Source organism: Haliotis rubra, unplaced genomic scaffold (assembly GCF_003918875.1).
Source record: "Haliotis rubra isolate DU_JTF1 unplaced genomic scaffold, ASM391887v1 Scf400, whole genome shotgun sequence".
Classification (NCBI taxonomy): Eukaryota; Metazoa; Mollusca; class Gastropoda; order Lepetellida; family Haliotidae; genus Haliotis; species Haliotis rubra.
In genome coordinates, this window is record NW_025767081.1 from 682333 (window position 1) to 701489 (window position 19157).

General features: G+C 39.0%; 1 protein-coding gene across 1 annotated transcript; it reads right to left on the reverse strand.

Annotated features, from left to right (window-relative positions):
* Positions 1-376: 376 nt before the first annotated feature.
* On the reverse strand, positions 377-10921 carry LOC124287466 (tetratricopeptide repeat protein 17-like). The gene is given in 4 exon segments (XM_046724022.1): positions 377-6775; positions 6778-7072; positions 9625-9841; positions 10544-10921. Coding segments are annotated over 4 exon segments (1098 nt in total). The 5' UTR covers positions 10849-10921; the 3' UTR covers positions 377-6494.
* Positions 10922-19157: the final 8236 nt, after the last annotated feature.

The following is a 19157-nucleotide window of genomic DNA, read 5'->3' on the forward strand; positions in this document are numbered from 1 at the left end:
GTAATTGTAGTGTTGGGAATTCTAATACTTGATGATTGGTTCATTGGATCAATCATCGAAAATAATTGGTTAGCATAATTTATCAAATTTTCCTGGTTATGTTTCTTAATGCACAAATAATAAAAAAACAACTCGTCATTCTTTCTGTTTTTTTTGCAAATTGCACACAATGAAATTGCAAACTTCACATCTTTACAGGATGACTTATGTTAGGAACATAAATTTCCTGGACTCTTTAAAACCAATTCAATCCTGACTTGGAAGGAGCTAGTAGTGCTATGAAATGTAACAGACAAAACCAACTGTGTGAAAAATATTGTTAATGCAAACAAGTGTTCCAAAATGATTATGAGAAAACATGATCGATTGCTTGGTCGTTTAGTCATTGCAAACAATCTTCGATTATTTAATTAATCGGACCACCACTATATAATTGTTTATTCAATCAAGCTTGCAGCCATCAAGTCAACATTCTCTATCAGAATGGCCATTGTCCAATGGCATCTGAAAGCTTATTTTATTCATACCTCTTAAAAAATATAGGGTCGGCACCAGAATTCAAGGGTCGGTCGGGTAATTGGAACCACAACAAAAAAACTTTTAGGCCTTAACTTCTTCTGAGTGGTAAATCTTAGAAATAACAAATAATCAATGATCAGAGGTTAAGATGACCTCAAAGGAATAGCCTGGAAAATAAGGTTTCAACACAATTAAGGTTTCACTTAGCTGAGGTCGACATGTTTCATAAAGAAGAAACAATTGTCAACAGTCACCTCTTTGAGTAGCCATGATACTATAACACACCTTCCTGGAAGCACCTGTTACAATACTGTGCTTCCACCTTGTAACACACTGTTGTCACACCCCTTGGTACAGTGTACATTCATCAGAATCCATCTTCTCCAACACCTTACTTCCTTTGTGCCTCAAGCTCAGTTTAGGGGTAATGTTTAAAAATTGAATGAACGTAAAAGAAAAAATGCATTTTCCCATTCCAAAGTAAAGATTATCTAATTACTTCATACAGCTTTATGGTGAGTTTAGAAGCAAACCTATTGCTACTTGCTCTTAAAACCTTTCCCACTACCAACTGATATGACTGAGATGAACTGAAGCTGACAAAATAATTGAAAGATTCTCGAGCATCTGGAGAGAGAAGGATTTTACAGCCCTTTGAACACTATTCCAGTTCCAAAACACCCTGTCAGCTTAATGTGGGAGGAACAGAGGGAGTGAGTGAGTATGGTTTTACGCCGCTTTCAGCAATATTCCAGCAATATCATGGCAGGGGACACCAGAAATGGGCTTCACACATAGTACCCATGTGGGGAATCGAACCCAGGTCTTCGGCCTGATGAGCTAATGCTTTAACCACTTGAGGCTACCCCACTGCCCGGTGGGAGGAACAGTGGTCTCTAATGTCTACCACTTGGGTGAAACTGATGGTATGGTGCTGACAAACTGAAGAATACAATCTGTGCAAAAGGGATGGTCCAAGGGACACTACTCCACACAGCAAATTGCTCCTTGGATGACTTGGCGAGTGCTCCCACCAAGAAGACAGGGGTTACGTGTGACAGTGACATATCTAAAGCTCCTAGCACAGAGAATACCTGACTTTTAAAGCGAAGATTTTATTTTCAAACACATACTAGAAAGTTGCACAGATCAAGTCTTAAACTTAATTCATATTTTTTTAAAAGCTAAGTTTTGATAAACTAAAATCTCTAAAAAAATATTCTTCGCAATAGCAGCATTACAGCCCATATATAGACTTCAAATTTAACAGAAAAAACAGAAAGTCCTGCCACACTCACAAGGTAAATGCTCGAAGATCAGTCAAAGACTTTGAAGCAGCTCTTATGGGAGGCTAATAGACAGTCAATAAGGTCATAATTGTGCATTTATGAACCCCGACCATTAAATGATGAGTTAGGAATTGAGATCTATAAGAAAACAGCAGTATCTGAGAAATTCTCCCACCATGGCTGATGATCCTAGTGAGGGCTGTAACCATACACTGTGTAACCATACCTTAATAGATTGACAACTTGAATCGAAGAGCAATTCTTAACGGAACTAAATTCAGTAATTGTTAATGGGTTCCTGGAAGTCTGTTACCATTCTAGAACCCAATACCTCATCTGTTGGTTTCATTTATGTTAAGTGAGTGAGTGTGGTTGTATTCCGCTTTTAGCAATATTCCAGCAATATCATGGCAGGGGACACCAGAAATGGGCTTCACACATTGTACCCATGTGAGGAATAAAACCCGGGTCTTCGGTGTGACGAGCCAGTGCTTTAACCACAAGGCTACCCACCGCCCCATTTATGTTCAGATCGGGACCCCCAGATTTAACAATTTCCCTTGAAGATTTGACACTGAAATGATTGGATGGTCAGCTAATATAATATCAAAATGTTAAAAGCAAAGTCCCCATCAGTTGTATACAGGGTTAGATATCTTGAGCTACATCCAACTAGTGCACAGTTTACTCGAGTTTAAGTTCAGAAACTGCAGTGACCATAATGACTGATCCTTCCAGACTTCAACATCAGCAGACTTGTTCAACAATGTTCATAAAATCACAATCAAATTTAAAACATAGTCCTCAATTTCTCATATTTACAAGCATTTTATCATATCAAAGGAAAAGGGAGAGTATGTTTTTTCACAGCTTTCAGCAATATTCCAGCAATATTGCAGTGAGAGACACCAGAAATGGGCTTCACACATTGTACCCATGTGAGGAATCGATCCCGGGTCTTCGCTGTGACGAGCCAACGCTTTAACCACAAGGCTACCCACCGCCCCATTTATGCTAAGATCGGGACCCCCAGATTTAACAATTTCCCTTGAAGTTTTGACACTGGAATGATTGGATGGTCAGCTAATATAATATCAAAATGTTAAAAGCAAAGTCCCCATCAGTTGTATACAGGGTTAGATATCTTGAGCTACATCCAACTAGTGCACAGTTTACTCAAGTTTAAGTTCAGAAACTGCAGTGACCATAATGACTGATCCTTCCAGACTTTCAACATCAGCAGACTTGTTCAACAATGTTCATAAAATCACAATCAAATTTAAAACATAGTCCTCAATTTCTCATATTTACAAGCAACTATCATATCAAGAGAAAAGGGAGAGTATGGTTTTACACAGCTTTCAGCAATATCGCGGTGAGGGACACCAAAAATGTGCTTCACACATTGTACCCATGTGGGGAATCGATCCCGGGTCTTCGCTCTGACGAGCCAACGCTTTAACCACTAGGCTACCCCACCGCCCTTATCAATAGATGATATCATGCTGGTCACTGTATGTATGTAGTGTGTCAGTGTATCATTACAACCCCCGTCTACTACAAGTGCTGATGTCTTTCACCTATAAACATATGTTCTGGCTGATGAAAAAAAAGATGTTAGTGAACCAGAAGTATTTGACTTCCATATCCTGGATGTTAGAATATACAGTGGAAGCACTCCAAACCGGCATCCATCCAAACCGGCATGTTCTCAATATCGGCACTCGAATTTGGTCTGAGGTGGAGTATGGCTAAGGTTTATAAGTTGTGCTTGATATGCTGAAAAACATCAGATACTTTGCTCAGGTTCAAAAGGGAAAAGTTCTCTAAACCGGCACACCCGCTATACCGGCATTTTTGCCCCGTCCCAACGCGGGCCAGTTTAGAAGGCTTCCACTGTACATATTTAAGGGAAGTATTGAAAAACATGAAATTCAATGACACTTCAACAAAGGCCTCAATGATTAAGGCAGAAACAAGAAAGAAGCACAGAGGCGTAAACCATTGCCTCTGAGGAGTTATCTACCTTTGATGAGGCCTGATATAATTTTTAAGTACAAAAATATTTCTTTATAGCACGGTATGATCTTACCTTGAAAACAAGTCATTGTTATCCTGGTCACGTGAACATATTAACAGAATGAACAGAAGTGAATCTAAACACCTTGGCCCCGTTTGACACAGCAATCGTAGAGCCAAGGACACTGTACCCCCCAGGTTTAACACAGACGACTGTTGTTGCACTGAATCGCTTCGTGGAAAGGGAGCCTGACTGACTTCAACTCTGCTGTTGAATCCTGGGTAATCATAACTGGCAGTCTTAATCATTGGTAAAGAGGAATACTCAGAAATAAAGAGTAACAATAATATTTTGGCTTAATTGCAGATTCAACATTAACAAGTTCACTTGGCAATAATTTCATCACTTTACCTATTTCACCTTTCATGCCTAAAGCCTCAAGCTAAGACATGTTTAATTTCTTGTTCTGTGGATTTGAAAATATAAATGATTGATTTGAGGTTTAATATTCATGTGAAAAAAAAACTGTGGAAAAGGATAATGAAATTAAACATTTATTTTTAATCATTTAAATCAAACACAATTTTTTTAATTTCTTTTTAAATATTCTACATTTAAGAAAGTTTAGTGTTGGTTCATGTGTTAAACAAGAAATAATAGGTTTGGCTTGATCAGTGGTAAACTATATTTACTTGTACTGATTCAGTTAGATTTAGTTGCTGCTTGTACCAGGAGGTACAAAACCAAGATGATAAATTAGACTATTCTGAAAAACAAAATCTCCTCCACAACCAATCAAACCAGGGGAAACAATTCCCCAAAGCATATTGTGTGGGCTAAGATAATGTTTAATTTCAATGCAAGTAGACAGTGTCATTGCAGAAAAAGAAATGTATGTTAACTGTACAGACAAATACAATAACACACTGACCAATGATAAACAAATAATATATCCTTCATGTTGTTTCATAACAAAGGTTAATGGGTAGACACCTGAAAAATCATCCGGAAATACTGAAAACAGTCAGTTTGAGGAAGTGAGTTTAGGTATTTAGTAACAATCTTTCTTCCTCATTTCAAATATTTGTACACATCCACAATCCCAACAGTTGTCATGACAGCGAGTTGACTAGACGGGTTAAAAACCATAAGTGAGACTGATATCCTGAAAATAATTTAAATATTTCAAGCCACGTTTTCAAATAATTTATATATTTTCAAGTCACGTTTTCAAAAGATGTACATAATGACAGAGAGTTTGGATTTCTAATTTGTGCGTTATGTAAAATACCTCGACGTATAGATCAGATACCAATATGGTGATTCCCTATTATTTGTATCAAGTCAGTTCTTACTACAACCAACTACACACCACCTGTGCAACTTATAAATAGAAAGTACTTATTTGTCTGAGTGAGACGGGCGAGCAGATCAAACCTGACATCTGTTTCCATATCAGATATTGTGATAAATTTTCCAGTGTGAAATTAACACATATCATCGGTTCGGGACAACTGTTCCCTTCCTAGCTATCACTATCGACACAGATGCTTCTGCTTGAGCTATATGGTTTAGTTTATCATAAATTACCAAAGTATGGACTTAATTCCACAAAGTCTTAACCAAAACTGGAGTTCAAGGTAACAATACCCGTTACCATGCTTACCAACAGATGGGCAACAGGGCACATGAGCCAGGGGAGAGTTCTACATTAATATTAAGGTTGTGTGTGTGTGCTACAAACCTGAAGAAAGCCTAATAAATTGTTTTGTTTATCTTGGTTTCCAAATCAAGCTCCCTTGTCTGGCAGGTTTGTTTTATTAACATATTTACTGCTTGACCATGTTCACCAATCCACGGTACTCCATTATTACACAGTGTGCGAAATTTACGCTGGTCCTGTGGTCCCTGAGAAGTAAAAATTTATCAGGACCACTAAAGTTTGAAGTTTGCTAATTATTGTCCACTCACTGGTTCCAGTAGGAAATTTTGAAAGGTTTCTTTCCCTGATTACACATTAAAGCCTCAGCCACTTCATGATGTTTGTTGGCCATGTCATCTAGAACAAGTATCTATAAGATCAATACATACGTAATAACAATATCAACATGAACTGGGAAGGATATTAATTCTAATATATGGAAATTTTACTGATATATGCTGCAGGCTTGGGGAAAAATACTAGATCTGAGGGCTTGTTGATTAGGGAGAGTCCTTATACCCTACATACTATTCAGAAAAAGTAGGGATCACTCAGATCTTTCATATTACTATAGTAAATCTGTCATGCCATGACACCAACAGATTAATCTACAGTGATAAAAAACAACAACAGTTGGTTGATCCTTAACTACTCTTGAGTAGTATATATGATAAACCAGCTAGTCACGTTGTGAAGCATATCATCAAAAACTACAGTTTGGTGTGCTTAGTCAATCAAGTCAGACATATAAGTATTTTCTTAAGTTGATTCGCGATTTGTTCCACAAGCATATATACCAAACCATGCTTTGCATGTATTTTCCTATAATATTTATGTACCGAAATACTTCATATGGAACTGCAAAATGTCTCTACCCTAACATGCAGCAATGTGCCCAAGACAATGGTGTTGCCATCACCATGGCAACAGCTTCCACTTCCATCTCCCAACACACATGGGTTCCTCAGCAGTTCAGCTTCCTCATTCGTATTAGCCGTGGGTTGATACCAAGCTTGATGGACCTCATCGCCATTGCTCTGTTGAAATGGCGCTGTGTTTTAACAACTTCGGGACAATCGTCAAAATTTGCTTCGATGGATGTTATGACCCCAAAGAGCACTCCCAGCACGAGGAATAGTATAATGAACAGAGTATACTGAGTGACAGAAGGACTGGGTGCTCCTTCCATCTCCCGCAGGTGGGCCTGTGCAGGCTGGAATCCAGGATTTAGTTCTAAAGCCTGACCAAGTGAAGTGTGGCTTCCTGGTAATGTCCGTATGCTTTTAAAATCTCACCTAGTGTGAAATGTTGTAACCAAGAGTTCTGTTCGGGGCTTTGCATGACGAGGGATCTCCTTGTCAGGAAAATGGCATCATCGAGGTATTGAAGATTAAAAAGAACTCGTGCGAGGTTCAACAAAACGTCGGCGTTGTTCGGTGATAATGATAAAGCTTTACGAAAACATTCAATGGAGAGTTGTGTGTTGCCCTTAATTCTCCAAAAATTTCCAATCTGGTTGAAAACTTGTACAGAATTTGGCTTCTGAAAAAGAGAAAGAAAATTTCAGCAATATTTCATTGTATCAAGAATAGCGGATAATGATCAACATTTGTGAGCTTTATGCACGAATCGTGCATCATAGTGTGAGTGAGTATGGTTTTACGCCGCTTTAGCAATATTCCAGCAAAATCGCTGTTCACACATTCTACCCATGTAGGGAATCAAACTTAGGTCTTCGCAAGAAGAGCGAAGGCTTTAACGACTAGGCTTCCCCACCATCCCTTGCATCACAAAGACAGGGATTTACAGGACATGAATTCCTGCGTCCTATACACATAAAAAATGACAATGGATGCAACAAAATTTATTAGCGCATCCACACGGGCGCAGAAAAAGTCCAAATACTTTTGTAAAAATTCCAATCAAGTAACAATAAGTAATCACTGAGTTTGCTACTAGCTGAGTTATGGTATCATCTGCAATTTCATTACATGATTACTGTAACAATTAATGTGATGATCATGTATTAGTAATACCGGTAATATTTAAGTGTCTGGGACCCCTATTTTGTTGTCCAGGACCCCTGAAAATTATAAGCATGGGTCCCAGCGACCATCAAATACAAGACTCAAGGTAAATTCCTGCACAGACATTGTTAATACTTGAATGATGACTTGTGTTTAAGACAAGTTGTTAGGTTAGTGACATGTTTACAATTGTTCATGTGATAATCGAGAAAACAACAGATGTTATCAAGCACAAAAAAGCAATAAAACTAGGCTAAATCTTAGCCATGCATAGGAGTGACTGACAGTATGAGAAACAACCCACATAGGTTTAATCAATCAAGCCATTAAATGTTAATATCCAATCCTCATTTCAGGCACTTACAACAAACATTTAGTTCTGGGGACTAGCTGCCAATGAACTCGTTCCACAGCATTCGATTACATGTGTTTGTTGGTGTTTAATGGCAAATGTTCCCACAACATGACAGTGGTCTGTAAATAATCAAATATGGACTCAACAATCCAGTGATTGACATCTTGAGCATCGTGAACATCAATCTATACCATTTGGGTGCAAGGACACACTATGAACCGGGTCAACAAGCCCGATCACCATATCGACATGGCTGATCTACACTGAGATCGGCACAGAATTAGACAACAATAAAGGTGAGGTGAAATTGGGTTTAACGTGCTTGAGAAAATTTCGCTCATATGACGACGTGCATGCGTGTGTATGTGTGGCTACTTGTACTAGCCCAGACTTAAGCTGGTTTTATAGTGCTAGCCCACTGAGATACCATGCCGCAGTGAAGCATGAATACCCCACTCAGACACATTATACTGACTCTGAGCCGACCAATCCTTGTTGTACCCATTAATGCCGAGACAGACAATAATTGTGAAGGTTGTTACGCAAGACAAGATAACAGTTAGTGAGTGTTGTTTTATGCCACTTTTAGCAGTCTGTTCAGCTGTATTCCTGCCATATCATCCTGACCATCACCATAAACAGGCCACACATGACATGTTTAATTACCCCATGACGTGACATATCCACATATCCAGACATGCTGAGTCATAGCCCGAGCATGTTGACTCAAGCTTGGGGAAACTGCTTTATCACTTTTCAGATTCTTCTACGCAGTTCTTTATTTTTGTAACATATGTTATATTTGGGATTACACTTTCTTAGTAAAGTACAGATTCTAGTACTTTTGGGGGTTGAGTCCCATCTGGGATTCGAACCCACACCTTCAGAGTCAGGCACCTAATCGCCAGCACACAAAGTCAGATGCCTAGACCGCTCAGCCACCGTGTCTGCCACAAAAATGGAAGTCGGACAACTGGTAGTCTAGACTGCGGACTTTATGTACCCCTCTAATAAGTGTTAATTGGCACGGCTCCCACTGCCAAAAGCTATGAAATACACAATGCCATTTTAGAAAGTGGTCAAATGTAACATATGTTATATTTGGGATTACACTTTCTTAGTAAAGTACAGATTCTAGTTCTTTATTTTGTTTATCTTGGAATCTACACATCTGACACACAAATGTCAAACATAAATACAAATTTCAAAATTGCCAAATAAAGCTAAAATTAACACAGAAGATAATAATAAAAGTTTGTTAGCACAATGATGAAAGCTTAATTTTCAACTTGTCTCTGTTGTACCAAATGAGAAAAAGCCAACACAGCAAACATTTAACTTTCTATTCATCATGCTGAGCTGTATATTCATGACATGAATTTTTTGTAACAAGGTTGCTCCAGAAGCCCTTTAGTGCATGATATAACTTAAGAAAGATTCACTTCAAAATACTTCCACCAACTCTGCCATTCATAATCAATGATTATAGACATATTGATTTTCATTTCTTCAGACATTAATTTCTGAAACTCACATAAACTATGATGGAAAACACTTAGCCTTTTACAACATAGTTCTCATCAGCTTCATCAGTTTCCTTGGGGAAACAATTAGCCCCACACCACCCACAAAACTTCTCAGCAACACTTATCTTCTCACCCTTCAGTCAATGACTCAAATGAGTCACTTGAGCAGGACACAATGTTTCTTACCTCTTTTTTTGATTTCCATAAACGTTCCTCCAGCTCATTAACATCCACCTCTGATGTTCGACTTCCTTTCTTTTTGAATATCATGGCCACTTCAGGCTCAGGTATATGGTTATGTTCCTTCCTGTTGGCTATTCCCCGCAGGTGGTCATATTGTGTTGTGTTTACTGCCTTCCCACATGTTAATTTTTTTCTTTTCGCAGGAATTTTTTTCTCTATACTGAAAAATAAAATAATATGTCTGTTTAGGGTTGGATTTTTTTTATAGTATTGATGTGTCAGTGTTAGAATCATGACGGCCTATGTACTGTGCACATTAGAAATAATAATAATTCAATACCTTATTTTAGAGCAGATCAGTCACCTCCAATACACAACTTTCATAAAAGCTGTCAATGGCAACTGTCAAGACTGATTGATTTCTCATTTTCTGATGTGTTGTCGTTAACACATTTTCACTATGTGTGCCACTTATCAATGCTAATCCTAGCCCCATCCCTCACCCTGTTTTGGGTCTTGGGTATAAGGGTCATACAGTCTAAGGGTTTATCAATATGCATATGTGAAACAAAGCATACAACCAGCCACCATAGTTAAAAATGGCAGGCAGACATGTCAGTTTGACTGCCGTTTCAGGTTATTCTATGACGTTATATATGTGTGAGTTATTTCCTCAATTTCCAATGTAAACATGCAATATGGTTCCTGGAACGGTTCGAATAATAATATGATGGGTAAAATGTTCAAACAATTACAATTAGTGGGTCTAATAAATGGAGAAACTATTGTAAGGTTGTATCATATCATTGCTTTTTAGCATTAAAATAACTGGCTTGTCATTCTCGTATAAGTGCAAATTCATTCACATATTTGTTTTGATCCTTGAACGAAAACAGAACAATCGTGGAGAAAACGTCCATACCCCGTTGTATCTGACGATCCAGTATCACATGAAGGGGAACTACACGACAGTTTCTTATCTACTTTTGTTTCAACTCTCCATTCTCCATTTTCATAAATCTTGTTGGTCAAAATATCCATTAGAGCGTCTTCGTCTTGATTTGTACCCCGGACTGTCATTTCGTCCGATGCCTGGACAACTTTCCCTTCTATGGGGTTCAGTTTCCAGTGGTTGGAGCCTGTAGAGCTACGCGAATTGCTGTTCACAATATGCATAGATATAATGTAAAGTGCCATGTAAGAAACACATGGCAAATCACAAGTCATTTTGGCAGTTTTCCGCGACTTTCGTCGCCTTATTTTGACAGATGTGTATCGATTTCCGTAACAATGGCGGCAATTATCAGGGCTGCCATCTGGTGGTTATGAAGGGGAAGTAATTCTAAGTGATACATGTTCCCTTCAAAGTGGAGGTGCGTTCATAAAATGCATAATATTGAAAGGTTTCGTTGTTAATTAAATGCGCTCTTTTGAATCAGTTTCATTCGGCCAGCCCATGTCACTTTGCTGGATTGTAGTAGCCGACGCTATTCCATGTACACAACTCATGCAATTACAATGTGACTGACTCATATACAAGCTGGAATTGTTTACATTTTTTGTTCTTTCAAGACTCACTCTGCAATATTCCAAAAGCACGCATATGCCAAAGGTAAATTATTATTCCATCCGTCATTATCTTTACACTGACAGCAAATCTTTCAAGTTCCATGTATGCAGTGTGCGAAATAGCCACTGACCCGCTAGCCCGTGGCTAGTAAAAATCCAGTCTGGCCAGTAAATCTCCACAGGTCATTTTGTAAACATATCACTCTCTCCGACTTGTTAAGTTATAATATTTTTAAATCATGCAAGATTATGGCCTGATAAAAATGTTCATCATATTAGCAGCTTAATGATGAAACCCGTGTCATGCCGACAATATCTTATTCTCATCTATTTTTGTAATCTTTTGCTTAGTTTCTACATTCAAATTTCGGGCTAGTGAATTATTTTGTGGGCTAGTAACTTTCAGGCATAGCTGGCTCGACTGGCTAGCAAAATTGGGAAACTATTTCACACACTGCATGTATGATATATTTATCAATAGGGGATTGTGTGGCGCGTGATTAATAGGCTACTGCGCACCTACCCCACAGCAAAAGGTAGGCTGACCAGAATTTGACATTTTTCAAAACTTTTACAAAAATGTTAATTTTCAGTTATTTCTAACCAAATTTATGTATGGTTCTATACGTGGTGTGTTGGTCGTTTGTGCTGTCGGGGCGGTGGGGTAGCCTCGTGGTTAAAGCGTTTGCTCGTTACGCTGAAGACCCGAAGACTCACTCACTCACTCACTCACTCATTCATTCACCTTGGTGATGTCAGTGATCGCTAAACACACCCCGCCTCAGTGACAATGTCTGGCGTTAGTGTCAAGGAGGAGGTGTTTCTGGACGGAAACCGTTCCTTTGTACTATAGATGTCTACGGAAATTAATTTTACGTAAGGAAAATGTTTCTCGAAATACTTCCGATGGAACGAATTCCTGATCATGACGTGATCGGATGACGTCAACTACACACCACTATACACGAAGGTGTGTTGTTAATTTTTCCTAAAATGCATGCTGTTACTTATTTCCTCAAGGGCACGTTGTTTCATTCTTCTTAAAAGCCAATGCTGTTTCATTCTTCTTAAAAGGCATGCTGTTACATTCTTCTTAAAAGGCATGCTGTTACATTCTTCTTAAAAGGCATGCTGTTACATTCTTCTTAAAAGGTATGTTGTTACATTCTTTCTAAAAGGCATGCTGTTACATTCTTCTTAAAAGGCATGCTGTTACATTCTTCTTAAAAGGCATGCTGTTACATTCTTCTTAAAAGGTATGCTGTTACATTCTTCTTAAAAGGTATGCTGTTACATTCTTCTTAAAAGGTATGTTGTTACATCTTTTTCTAAAAGGCATGCTGTTACATTCTTCTTAAAAGGCATGCTGTTACATTCTTCTTAAAAAGGCATGCTGTTACATTCTTCTTAAAAGGCATGCTGTTACATTCTTCTTAAAAGGCATGCTGTTACATTCTTCTTAAAAGGTATGTTGTTACATTCTTTTCTAAAAGGCATGCTGTTACATTCTTCTTAAAAGGCATGCTGTTACATTCTTCTTAAAAGGCATGCTGTTACATTCTTCTTAAAAGGTATGTTGTTACATTCTTCCTAAAAAGGCATGCTGTTACATTCTTCTTAAAAGGCATGCTGTTACATTCTTCTTAAAAGGCATGCTGTTACATTCTTCTTAAAAGGTATGCTGTTACATTCTTCTTAAAAGGTATGCTGTTAAATTCTTCTTAAAAGGTATGTTGTTACATTCTTTCTAAAAGGCATGCTGTTACATTCTTCTTAAAAGGCATGCTGTTACATTCTTCTTAAAAGGCATGCTGTTACATTCTTCTTAAAAGGCATGCTGTTACATTCTTCTTAAAAGGCATGCTGTTACATTCTTCTTAAAAGGTATGTTGTTACATTCTTTCTAAAAGGCATGCTGTTACATTCTTCTTAAAAGGCATGCTGTTACATTCTTCTTAAAAGGCATGCTGTTACATTCTTCTTAAAAGGTATGTTGTTACATTCTTTCTAAAAGGCATGCTGTTGCATTCTTCTTAAAAGGCATGCTGTTACATTCTTCTTAAAAGGCATGCTGTTACATTCTTCTTAAAAGGTATGCTGTTACATTCTTCTTAAAAGGTATGCTGTTACATTCTTCTTAAAAGGTATGTTGTTACATTCTTTCTAAAAGGCATGCTGTTACATTCTTCTTAAAAGGCATGCTGTTACATTCTTCTTAAAAGGCATGCTGTTACATTCTTCTTAAAAGGCATGCTGTTACATTCTTCTTAAAAGGCATGCTGTTACATTCTTCTTAAAAGGCATGCTGTTACATTCTTTCTAAAGATACCTGTAGTTTGACTGGATTCCTGGCCCTCACACAACAACCCAATTGATCCCACAAATGCCCACTAGTGCTGATCTCTGAACTTCTTACTCCATAGGTAGGGGCCATCAGAGCACATGGTGCTTACACCTGCTACTGGGCAACATTTTATGGACGCTACAAAGGCGAACGCTGTACTGTCTGTGCACACGTAAAATATCCGAACCCACCTGACCAAAGGATGCCTTCTGTGGAAAGACTCTTGTGAATGAGTGAGTTTAGTTTTACGCCGCACTCAGCAACATGCCAGCTATAATGCGTAGGTCTGTAAATAATCTGGACAAGACAGTCCAGTGATCAACAACATGAGCATCAATCTACGTAACTGGGATACGATGACATGTGTCAACCAAATCAGCGAGCCTGATCACCCGATCCTGTTAGTCGCCTCTTACGACAAGCTTGGGTTACTGAAGACCAATTCTAACCCGGATCTTAACGGATCGACTCTAATGTGCACACATAAATATGATTCCCCGAGTTTGAAATTCAATATTATTTTATTGAAACTCCAAGAGTCGAGACACTTTATAACACAAAGAACATAGTGGTTGTATTTAATCTGAGGCGGGGCGCTTGCAAACCCTGTGGTTAAAAAGGTCACTCGTCACACCAAGACCCGGTTCTATTCTCCATATGGGTACGATGTGCGAATCTCCAAATCAAACTTTTTAACACATTGTGTGGAATACATGTCAAATTAAAAACAACTCTGGAGCATTGTGTACGTAATTAAAACAGCATCACAGGTCTACGGAAAAAGAGGTTTCAAAGCCTTTACTATACCACAACTGATTAAAATGTCAAGTTTGTTTACAGTACTTTAATCAGATCCGATGTCAGCGTGTATGTCCACTAGTCAAGATACTGAAATATCTTTACATACGCAAGTCAAATGTATCTGCTTCAATTCAGTCACTATTGTGGACAAGCCAACTCCTACCCAAGTCAGTGTACACAATAGCACTCCCATTATCACGCCCAAAACCACACCCAGATTCCAGCTTCCCGCACACCTTCCACACCCCCCACATTTTCCAAACACCCACATCTACTCCACTTTACTCTCACTCTAATGGGTTATCTTGTGAGTGAAAATATACCAAACATGCGACGTGGTAAATACGTTTTAGGTTCTAAATGGCATTTTGCGGTGTTTTATTCAGTGGTGAACTACTTCCGTTTTTCTAGCGCATGTATTCAGAGCAGTGATGCGATCAGATGTGGTCATCGTTAATTAACCAGTGGGTGAATGCTGCTTAACGCCTGCTCATTAACCACTTCAAATTCAGTGAAATTAACCAATCAGTTTGGATGATCCTTCTGTATCATGTTAGAATTCACATTCAAGGAAATTGACTGCAAAAAGGGAGAAATAGTAATAGTATCGCCTTATATATGCCTTTGATGAATGTTACCTATATATGGATAAGGTGATCTAAATACCAATTACGAATACGTGACTGGGTAGATGTCGCCGTGATCATATGTGACGACGCGTGGTGGGGTTGCCCAGTGGTTAAAGAGTCAGCTCGTCACGCTGAAGACCAGGGTTTGATTCCCCACATGGGTACAATGTGTGAAGCCAATTTCTGGTGTCCCCCGCGTGATATTGCTGGAATATTGCTAAATCGGCGTAAAACCATAACCACCCTCTCAGTCATATGCGACGATAAACTCCTCTCAGTCATATGCGACGATAGACTCCTCTCAGTCATATGCGACGACATTTGAAGAGGGCCATTAGCTCATGTGCGGTTCCCACTCACTATGCCAGGAATTGTCGGAACGCACATTATCAATGCTTATATCCGAACCCAGCTTCCGATGCGGCTGGTAAACCGTTGCTTGTATCACTTTAATCGGGTTTATCACCCGTTGGGAAGAATGTTCGTCCATACTGTAATGCATGCCCTTGTATCCTAATTGTATGGATCGTGGCTCATGATGTCAGTCACTGGATTGTCTGGTCTCAATTATTTACGGCCGCTGTCATATGTTGTAATGTGGATGAAAGCGGCGTTCTGCAACATTACGTCTTTTACAATTTTGTTTGAGAACATTATCACTTTAATTCAAATTTTGACTGGTACTCTTTCTTGTGCCCTTTAAAGTTGATGTACTTTCAGTCTGAGACCTTATCCGGAAGAAAGTGATCAGGGCGATTCAACGTGGCTTTTTTCCGCCATTTTCAATGAACGTCCAGCATTCGAAATAATCGGGACACAGCAACGCTATCCAAGGTGGGCGTGGCATCGAGACGGAACAATACTAACCTCAAGAAAGTGCTGTTTACTTTCGAGTCACGTGGCATTATCTGAGGGACGTTTTGTTGTTGTCCTGATAAAGTTGACCGAATTGTGTGTCACCGTTATAGTAGGTCTAGGTTAAGGTCGGGTTACCGGAAAGGCTGAGTGTTTAGTGCATATGTAACGGAAAAGAATATACTGTTATTATTAATCAAGAATGGTGTGCCAGTGGAATCCGTTCCCCGGTTGACACCTGGCCCTAGCTTGGCTCAGAACAGATTGTCTTTTCCCCAGAACTCCCAGGGTACAGCATATCTAAACTGGAAGTAATCTCTATTTCCGAAACAATTCTATTAGTTATATATTAATTATATTTTCTAATGGTCGAAAAATGTTAGGCCATATATTTCAATTAAAGTCCGTCCGACCCATATTCTTTGAACAAAGGGATGAGAAACAAAAATATTTTTATGTGGCCTTATATTTGCGTTTTAGAAATGATTTATTTTCTCGCAAATGTCCAATATATGTAACTCAATGGCCTTTTTGTAATAAAATGAATACTGAAATAATATGGATTTGGGAAGAACATCATTTCAGAGTTTAAGAAAGAAAAATCAATTAATAAATGTAGAGTGAAGAACCCTTCTAGCATTAAGTAATGAACGAGGACAAACGTTTTAAAATTTGTGAAAGACGCCTTGTCTCTGCATTTGTTATTTGTTGTAAGCCAATAAGAGCTCTTGCTAATATCTGCCAATGATTGAACTGAAGAAGACGCATTAAACTGCGTATGTACAAAAGCCAACGAACCAAACGCCAACGAATCCTGATATTCATACCACAACCTGCGCATCCTGCTGTTGACACCATAATCAGCAGATCACGACGTTCATACCACAGCCACTGTATTCTGACATTCATACCACAGCCACTGTATTCTGACATTCATGCCACAGCCATCGGATTCTGACATTCATACCACAGCTATCGGATTCTGACATTCATACCACAGCCACTGTATTCTGACATTCATACCACAGCCACTGTATTCTGACATTCATGCCACAGCCATCGGATTCTGACATTTATACCACAGCTATCGGATTCTGACATTCATACCACAGCCACTGTATTCTACCACAGCCACTGACATTCATACCACAGCCACTGTATTCTGACATTCATACCACAGCCATCGGATTCTGACATTCATACCACAGCTATCGGATTCTGACATTCATACCACAGCCATCGGATTCTGACATTCATACCAAAGCCACTGTATTCTGACATTTATACCACAGCTTTCGGATTCTGACATTCATACCACAGCCATCGGTTTCTGACATTCATACCACAGCCATCGGATTCTGACATTCATACCACAGCCATCGGATTCTGACATTCATACCACAGCCACTGTATTCTGACATTCATACCACAGCCACTGTATTCTGACATTCATACCACAGCCATCGGATTCTGACATTCATACCACAGCCACTGTATTCTTACATTTATACCACAGCTATCGGATTCTGACATTCATACCACAGCCATCGGTTTCTGACATTCATACCACAGCCATCGGATTCTGACATTCATACCACAGCCATCGGATTCTGACATTCATACCACAGCCACTGTATTCTGACATTCATACCACAGCCATCGGATTCTGACATTCATACCACAGCCATTGTATTCTGACATTCATACCACAGCCACTGTATTCTGACATTCATACCACAGCCACTGTATTCTGACATTCATACCACAGCCACTGTATTCTGACATTCATACCACAGCCATCGGATTCTGACATTCATACCACAGCCATCGGATTCTGACATTCATACCATAGCCACTGGATTCTGACATTCATACCACAGCCATCGGATTCTGACATTCATACCACAGCCATCTGGATTCTGACATTCATACCACAGCCACTGTATTCTGACATTCATACCACAGCCACCGTATTCTGACATTCATACCACAGCCACTGTATTCTGACATTCATACCACAGCCATTGGATTCTGACATTCATACCATAGCCACTGGATTCTGACATTCATACCATAGCCACTGGATTCTGACATTCATACCATAGCCAGCCATCGGATTCTAACATTCATACCACAGCCACCGTATTCTGACATTCATACCACAGCCATCGTATTCTGACATTCATACCACAGCCATCGGATTCTGACAATCATACCACAGCCATCGGATTCTGACATTCATACCACAGCTATCGGATTCTGACATTCATACCACAGCCACTGTATTCTGACATTCATACCACAGCCACTGTATTCTGACATTCATACCACAGCCATCGGATTCTGACATTCATACCACAGCCATCGGATTCAAACAGCCATCGTGTCCTCATATTCAAACAACAATTTCCGTTTCCCTTACATTCAAACAACATACAACGGAATTAACATTCAAACAACCAGGAGATCTTGACATTTAACAACGAACCTGACATTTGAACATTTCAACCACACGATGTGAGAAGAAATTATATTATATCTCATGATAAAAAGCATGAAAAAGTCTTTCTCCGGCAAACCATGGCTTCAGTGTCGCATATCAGGAAGCCAAATTGGTTTCTATATGAGTGAGTGAGTGAGTTTAGTTTTACACCGCCTTCAGCAATATTTGACCTTTTTTAATCTTGTTTTATCTTGGCACATACCATTATTATCAAGGGTACAACTTAATTAAGCCTTATGCAGCCAACCATTAAATGTGTTGTTTTAAGCGGTCTGTCTTTTGGGACGTCTGTCTTATGGGAAGATACCGTTTGTGATAATCTTAATTAGCACTGATGTTTCGTCGACAGCGATAGACAAAGGAGTCAATATGAGTGAGTGAGTTTAGTTTTGCGCCGCTTTTAGCAATATTTCAGCAATATCACGGCGGGGGACACCAGAAATGGGCTTCATATAATTTTCCTATTTGAGGAATCGAACCCGGGTCTTCGGCGAGACGAGCGAACGCTTTAACCACTATGATGCTACCCCACCGCCCCAGTTTCCATATGACATTAACAGGTGACGGCATAAGACCAATGAGCAATGACACACCAAACCCATGGAACCGGAAGTGTCCAAGAGGCATTAGATCACCATATGTGTTTTTGTCAGATTACAAAATTTCGGATCACATTGTTTGTCAGTGGTTTCACTTTCATTACGTAAATTTTAATGTTTTGTTAATTTTACTTTTATATTTGTACATACATACCATATGGTTTTTGTTAATCGTTTTCAAAAACTCTTCCTCAAATTAAAAAAAACTCCTTTTGTTTACGTAGGTAAATAAATGC